This window comes from Capsicum annuum, chromosome 2 (assembly GCF_002878395.1).
Source record: "Capsicum annuum cultivar UCD-10X-F1 chromosome 2, UCD10Xv1.1, whole genome shotgun sequence".
In the NCBI taxonomy this organism is placed as follows: domain Eukaryota; kingdom Viridiplantae; phylum Streptophyta; class Magnoliopsida; order Solanales; family Solanaceae; genus Capsicum; species Capsicum annuum.
Genome location: NC_061112.1, coordinates 125308581 through 125316465, shown reverse-complemented (window position 1 = coordinate 125316465; position 7885 = coordinate 125308581). Strand labels below are relative to the sequence as shown.

At 35.8% G+C, this 7885-nt stretch overlaps 1 protein-coding gene across 5 annotated transcripts; it reads left to right on the top strand.

Moving 5' to 3' along the window:
* Window positions 1-240: 240 nt before the first annotated feature.
* Window positions 241-7020, top strand: LOC107859264 (protein MALE DISCOVERER 2). Of its 5 annotated transcripts, none has more exons than XM_016704209.2 (14): window positions 241-807; window positions 1192-1674; window positions 1834-1966; window positions 2275-2346; window positions 2853-2996; window positions 3099-3242; window positions 4006-4080; window positions 4187-4239; window positions 4331-4804; window positions 5497-5687; window positions 5812-5944; window positions 6040-6194; window positions 6335-6520; window positions 6611-7020. In XM_016704209.2, the coding sequence occupies exons 2-14, from the start codon at window positions 1560-1562 to the stop codon at window positions 6869-6871; spliced, it is 2136 nt and encodes a 711-aa protein (XP_016559695.1). In that variant the 5' UTR covers window positions 241-807; window positions 1192-1559; the 3' UTR covers window positions 6872-7020. The 5 variants fall into 5 exon arrangements, with proteins under 5 accessions (XP_016559695.1, XP_016559694.1, XP_047262811.1 ...); XM_016704208.2 differs by having other exon boundaries at window positions 245-807; window positions 4006-4101; XM_047406855.1 differs by lacking the exon at window positions 241-807 and adding an exon at window positions 863-967 and having other exon boundaries at window positions 4006-4101.
* Window positions 7021-7885: the final 865 nt, after the last annotated feature.

Below are 7885 nucleotides of genomic sequence, written 5' to 3'. Positions count from 1 at the left end.
GAGGATGTATTTTAGTTCCTCTTTTCTAAATATTTTTTAATTCTTATATAAATAGTAGTTTAGATAATTAAGAAGAAATTAATAATATTTTTCTAACTTTACTTTATTACGGATAATTCATTAAATTTCTATTTATTTCTTAGAAATAAGAAAACACCAATTATTTATGGGCAATAATATGTTGAAAAGAAAAAAATTAAAAAAAAAAATAAGGAAGAGAAGAAGAGAGAGTTTGGTGGCCGGACAGTTAACTTTGTGTCAGGGGAAGACAAAAGCAAAAAAAGGAAGAAAAAAAAAGAGAAAAAATATTTTAGAGAGAGAAACAAGAGAGAGGAAATTTGTTTTCCCACCATTTTCCATATTTTCCCTCTTGTTCCTTCTCAACAATCTTTCACACAAATGGTCACAAACACGTTTCTATTTTGAAATCATCCTGCAACATTGCAGTCAAGAAAAAAAAAAATTCATTATTATTAATTAACAAAACATTTTTTTTTTCTTGTGTGATTTCAAATTTCTTCTTCAATCTCTGTTATACCTACATTTTTTTTCCCAACAAACAACAACAACAATAATTATATTCTGTTTTACTTTTGTAACCTTTTGGAGTTTATAATCAATTTTGCACATTTTGGCTATTATCATTATTCATCATTCCACCACCTGCATTTCCTATTGCAATTGTTTCAAAAATATTCATTGTGTTTATTTGAAAGAGATGTGACAAATTGGTGTTTCTACTTCTGCAATAAAAAAGCAGAAAAAGATTTCATTGCGCTGGATGCGCTTTTTGTCCCCTACTTTCTGGTAAGTTTTGCTCTTTACATTTTCCCATCTTTTGGATTTTTATTTTTCGTATCATGGAAGGGGAGTATTGGAGTGATCGGTGAAATTATTTTCATGTGATAAAAAGGGCAGGTATTTAATCCATGGAAACAACTCCTTTCAGAAATATAAAAAATGCAAGGTGGGCAGCCTGCAATAGAACCTTCTGATACGCGCTTATCTGAACCCAAACTTTAATGTATTGCACCTGCTTTTAACGAAAAAAAAAAACTCTTGTTGATTGCTTGCGAATTCAGTTATTCTCTGATCATCTTTTTTTCCTTTTCTCTCTCTGTCTTTTATGGTTGTGCATGCTAGATATTTTTTACTATTTCTTTTTTAATTTTTCTCTTATTCATTTTTCAGATAAAAATTGAATCTTGGAGATTAATCAACCGAGTTTGTGCAAGTGTATGTTGAGGGAGGTGTTGTTATAGCCTAAATTTTATAAATATAGAAAAATGAGAGACCCCAATTTTGTCAATTGTATCAATAGGGTTAATGTTTTTTTCTTTTTTCTTATAATATAGTTTATGTACAGAATAAAAATTGAATGATACTGAAGGGGACAGTGGTGTATTTGCTTTCCTTTTTGTACAACTAGTTTATGTTTCCAAGTGATTTCAATTGCTTGGAGAGTGAATTTGTGCAAGAAAGCTGGCGATTTTGTGTGGCATTTTGTATAGGGTCCTCGCTGTTGACAGATATTGTTTTTGCCGCAATAACGGATTCATATGGTTCTGCAAGCTATGGGGGGTAGATGGAACACTTATGGAATCAAGTTATCGTATCTCGCTCTTTTGATTATCGTTTTGGATATTCGTGGTTGTTGTGCTCTTAATTCGGAAGGTAATTCTTGTTCTGTCTTGGCTAGTTTTAAGTGGCAACAGCCTCTCTACCTCCACGTGGTAGGGGTAAGGTTTGCATACACTCTACCTCCCCAGACCCCACTTGTGGGGTTTCATTGGGTATGTTGTTGTTGTTGACTATTGTTGGTGGGAGAAACAGGATTGGCATTATTGAGATTCCGTGTGAAAGTGGTTTCTGATCCGTATGGCATTCTCGAAAACTGGAATTCAGATCATTGTGACCCGTGCTTGTGGTTCGGTGTGCAGTGTATGGATGGGAAAGTGCAAATTCTGTAAGTCCCTTGTTAAATATGCCCAAATTCTCTGATGTGATTCCTTCTCTTATAAATTTACGGTTTATCTATTAGTTGGTATGTCCAAACTCCACTTGTGGGATTACATTGAATATGTTGTTGTTGTATTCATTAGTATGTGTTGCTTTACTGAATATGTTGTTGTTGTATTCATTAGTATGTGTTGCTTTGCTTTCTACAAGTCTGTTGAAATGATAATGACGAACTAAGTGCAAACATTGAGTTGTGGGGTTTATCATTTGTGGTTCTTCGGATATTGTTAAACTATTTGTCTGTTCTCTATTCAGGGACCTTCATGGATATTCGTTGAAAGGAACACTCGCACCAGAACTTGGAAATCTCACTCACTTAAAATCACTGTAAGCTTCAGCTATTCGTTTTTTCTTTTTTTTTTTTTGGCTCATATTCTTGACCTGACCATCTGAAAAGAGTTCAGTCTTTGATGGAATTTTTTCTATTTACGAAATGCTTTCATGATTCTGGTTTTCGTCTAAAAACAATATTTAATGTGCATGTCATGGAACTAATACTTCCCTATCGTGGTAGACACTATCTTATCCCTATACAATTTGAAATTGCACAAAATTTACATGTCTGGTTTGCATAGTTTGTCATTTGTTGTTTCCATTCGTTACCTAGGAGATGTCTCGAAATATAAAGAGCGCCATATACTTTGGGACGAAGAGCATATTTGGTCCAGAAAATTATGCCAAAAAAAAATTCAACCTCTTTTTTCCCTAAGAAAATTTGCATAAAGAGAATTGCGTATATTTCTGGTAATCTTAGTTTCACCTTCTGTTCTGCATCTATGTACTATGTATTACATAATAAATTTCCTTCCTCTCTAAATGCTTTTCTTCCACAGTGTGCTTTCTGAAAACCGTCTCTTTGGTGCTATTCCTAAAGAATTTGGACAACTCAGAATGCTGGAAATGCTTGACATGAGGGATAACCATTTGAGTGGAAGAGTTCCAGCAGTAATAGGAGATTTGCAATCACTTAGAAGCTTGTATGTTGATAATTTGTTGTCTCCCTGCTGCAATATGTTTGTATATGTTTATGCTACAACATTGCTAACAGAATGCTCTTGATTTGTGCTTGATTTTCCCAGATTGATTTGTGGCAATAACTTCGAAGGGAAGATTCCTTTGGAGATCAGGAAGCTTCATCTGCTCTCCGAATTGCAATTTGATGATTACCTCACTTCTGCTACTGCTGCTGGAACTGGTTGCATAAATAGAAAATTTGGGCATTGGTAGGACTCCTTTAGTTGTTCGGTCCTTTTATCTTCATGTTACAGATGTGCTACATTTTTAAGGCGCCTGCTTCTTTCTATGTTCAATGATAGTGAAAATGCATAAAATCCATACTCAAGCCATTTGAGGAACATATAGTAATAGTTATCTTTCACCATTCCGTGGCTAGGGGCTGCGAGGATGATGATGACTGTAGTTGCATTCTTTCTCTCATTTCTTGGATGCCGGTTTCTTCACTTCCCTCCTCTGGCCCTTTCTCCAGTGCCCCCTACAATATTCAGAGGGGATTAGTGTTTCTAAAGTTGTGATTCATGTACTCTCTCAAAAAAAGAAAAGTTGTGATTCATGTTTTCCCGACATCATTTTGTTCATCGAGATCTATTTATGGGGAAATCTGACTGATCTATTGCATAGTATTTGTTTGTTCTGTCGACTATTCTGTATGTTGACAACTAAAATTGCTGGAAGATGTGGTTACTCTTGCCCATGAGTAGAAGCACACTTGGATATTATTGTATCCCACTTGCGCAACATGAAAGCTTCAGCCAATTGTAAGCATGAATTATTCTGTTCGTCCTGTTGACCTCTGTTTGAATTCTGGATCTAGACACTCATCTTGGACAAGTAACTTCAGCTTTAGCTTTATAACATATAGCTGATGTCAGAGTACTGACTACCTCTCAATATGCTTATATTTTACTTATCAATCACATACTCAAGTTTCATTCTCCGCTCTGAAAATTTGGTTTTCTTTTCTTGCAGCATCTGCCATGGTAGTTCGAGGGCATTTAAGACCATAGCCTCCTTTGTCAGACCAATTAAAGAGATGCTAAATTGGTATTTTCGTTTCTTCACACCGTAAGTAACTAAGTAGGTTTTTTTCACCTTATGCTTTCTAAATAAGTTTAATGGTTCAGAATCAATTTTTTTTGTTTCCTAAAAGGTTCCCGCATTTTTTGGATGCTCAGGCAAACTTCTGCTCTGACAATGTACCAAGTGAGTGAAAACACTTCACGTTAAATCATTTATTGGAGTTTCATCAAAGAATTGTTCACAAGAAAGTATTTTATTCTATTTTGTTTTGCAGGTTCAACTAGGCCACATATTATCCATGCTGTAGAGAACCAAGTAAAAATTGAACGCCGTAAGTTAGCTGAACTATCCAGTAACCTTGCTGCTGCTCCTGCTAATGGAGGACAACCATTGGGACATGTTGATCCTGTGCCAATCAGCAGAGGTAGTGGTTCATTCCCTGCTGTGCCAAATGCTGAAGGAAATCCTACTCCTCCTGTGATTATACCATCAGGGGACACACCTCAACATCATCAGCCTCAAAATCCTGGGGGACGCTCAAATGGGGCTGTTAAACAGCCAACTGCTAGTCAAACCCCGCCTGGTAGAAAGTCTGGAAGTACATGGAAGTATATAGGAATTGGCATTGGGGCTTTTCTGGTTGTTATTTTTGTGTTTCTGATATTTATCTTCAAGAGCAAAGCTGCGCGGACAATAGGCCCTTGGAAAACTGGATTGAGTGGACAGCTGCAGAAAGCATTTATTACAGGTACTTTTGATTTAATTTTATGTCAAAACTGATGACGCTGCTAGTATCCTGTCCAGATCCATATGTTCTAGTTCAATTTTTGGGTTCATTTTTCTCTGGTGGATATAATCCCAATCTTTGACGCCTATGATAGTTCTTTTTTTTTTTTTTTAACTTTTGATTGGTAGTTTATCTAATACTCCAAGATGATGTTAAAAGCACGTATTATGTGGATTTTAGTCAAAACTCCTGCGCTCTATTCCTTTCGAACCATGTTATTCACTTCTCTCCTCTATGTTGCTCTAAATGTTTTCTAAAGAACACCTGAACTTCCTCTTGCTTCTAGCATTGGAGGTCTCTTCTGTACCTTTATATTCTATGATGTTCCTTGATCCTTTTATCACTATCATTTGCAATGAAAATAAGGGAGACTTGGGAGAATATTACCTCTAATTTCTTTTATTGGAAAGATTGACAGAGAAGATTTTCTACAAATGAGTTACATTTTATACCCCCTTTTTGAGATAACAATTCTAGGTTAGAACTTCCACTTTTACTTCAAAAAATATGAATGGTCATTCTGCATCAATTTTACTTTGTTCAGTTTACTTCCCTACCTTAATGTTTACTGCAATGACAACCATAAGATGGTGAATCCTGAATTTAATACTCATTTATTGTTTCTCATGCCTTATGTGTGAAATCAATTATAGGGGTCCCAAAACTAAACAGGCCTGAGCTTGAAACTGCATGTGAGGATTTTAGCAACATTGTTTGCAATCGAGATACATTTACCATCTATAAGGGAACTTTATCCAGTGGAGTAGAGATTGCTGTTGTGTCAACTGCTATAAATTCTCTGAAAGATTGGTCCAAGCGTTCTGAATTGGCCTTCAGGAAGAAGGTTAGTTGTCATCTCCTTCACAAATAAAATGCTGCTTCATAATCTAGTATAATCCTAGTTGTGGCTTCATTTTCTTTCAATTACATTTACTTATAAGATGTTTACTTATTGTGTTTCTGGGTAGATCGATTCACTCTCAAGGATAAACCACAAGAATTTTGTTAATCTAATTGGATACTGTGAAGAAGATGAACCTTTCACAAGGATGATGGTCTTTGAATATGCAACAAATGGAAGTCTTTTCGAGCATCTTCATGGTAAACTAGTTAGTAATTCAAGTTTCAATCTAATCATTTGCGCGGTAGTGTGGTTTAGTTTTGATTAATGCAATCTACATATTTTATTGTTTCAGCTAAAGGAGTTGAACCTCTTGATTGGTCTGTAAGGATGCGAGCTATAATGGGGACAGCATATTGTCTTGAGTACATGCACAATTTGAATCCTCCGCTGCCGCATTCTGATGTGAATTCACACTCCATCCTTTTTACGGACGATTATGCTGCTAAGGTGTGCTTCATTTCAAATACATGCCCTAATTTCCCTATTGGTTGCATATGTCACCAAGACACTTCGTATACCACATTGAATTTAGATACCTTTTATCTTGTGTAATGTCTTGAATTAAAAGAATACTTTCGTTTTCACAGATTACCGAGCTTGTTTTCTGGTCAGAAATAATGGTCAAGTCAAGGTCTGCCAGTGTTGATCTAGAAAACTCCGAGCTGCCACCACTTGCTGATCCCGAAATGAATGTATATAGTTTTGGGATTTTGTTGCTGGAAATAATTTCTGGAAAGTCACCTTACTCGGAACGAGAATCTCTTCTGAGCTGGGTAAATCTCAATCTAACTCTATTTTATACGATCTCCTTAATTTCTTCTATCTTGATAGACTAGTGAAACCATGTTCTCTGCTTTGTTTAGGCGGAGCAATGCCTTAATGATAGGCAGAATCTCAGCAGCATGGTTGATCCAAACTTGAAGTCCTTCAAGAATAATGAGCTTATGGTTATATGTGAGGTAATGAGAGAATGTCTCCGAGAAGATCCAAGGACGAGGCCAACAATAAAAGAAGTCATTAAAAAGCTAAGGGAAGTGATCGATATATCCCCTGATGCTGCAGTTCCAAGTTTATCTCCTCTTTGGTGGGCTGAACTCGAGATTCTATCCTCCGAGGCACCCTAATTAACCTGACTAGTGTTTCTACTTTTGTAAGTTGAGCGTTGCTTTGCTATGCTTATATAACCTAAAATATACCTCATTATTGTCAACTGCAAGTCCTTTGTACCCATTTTTCTGTTCTAAATATATAATATTAGTTCATTCTTTAATAATTTTCTCTGCGCCTTCTTTGCCATGAGTTGCATTTTCTAAATTTCCTTGTGTGGATATGTATATGATCCATGCCCTTTTGTGATCAAAAAGTTGGTGTTACAATGTAGTCAAATGTCCCTACCTCTCGGCAATCCTTTAGTATAGGTTGGAAGTTGTGGTTTCTTTCCATTTTTTTTCTTGATTTCCAGGTTTCCATTTGGTTTACTTGGATCATGATTGGAGTCTCTGTTAGCGTATTAGTACAACACGATTGTTTTATACGGGCATGATTTTCTGTTTTTGGCTTTTGCTTTATTTTGATAGATAATGTGAGGCCTGCATTTTAGAGTAGTGCTGCGTGCCATGATTTTTAAAATCTGCATGTTTCTGAGATTTAACTAGCAACACTGTTCTAATTTTAACTAGCAATATGTGTTCTATTTTCATTTGCAGTGTTGCTTATATGTCTTTCGTTTATTCGGGGATTGATTGGAATATTATGATCTGGTGTATGTTGTCGTTTTCTGTTTAAGCTATTGCATTGTTCAACTATTGGGTTCGTACAAGTTTAACCGCATTCAGTATTTATATCAAACCAATAAATGCAAAATATGTCTCGCATACACAAGAACTCAGTGTTTACACCGAATGAATGAATGCAAAACATGTCTTTCATATACATATTTATCAATTATATAAAAGGGCAGCCCAGTGCACTAAAGCTACCGCTATACGCGGTATCCGGGGAAGAGCCCACCACAAATATTTATCACTTATCTGATTATCAATTTTCCCTGGAATACATATTTCGGGAAGTTTTGGTCTTTTTACACCGATAGTGAAAGAGAGCTGATTTTACAGGCATTATGTTATTTTAGTTAATAG

Coding starts and splice junctions, on each gene's coding strand:
- LOC107859264 (XM_016704208.2), top strand. CDS start 1,560: ATGGTTCTGCAAGCTATGGGGGGTAGATGGAACACTTATGGAATCAAG. Junction 2,347..2,852: donor CTCACTCACTTAAAATCACT/GTAAGCTTCAGC, acceptor TTTCTTCCACAG/TGTGCTTTCTGAAAACCGTC. Junction 6,521..6,610: donor GAGAATCTCTTCTGAGCTGG/GTAAATCTCAAT, acceptor TGCTTTGTTTAG/GCGGAGCAATGCCTTAATGA.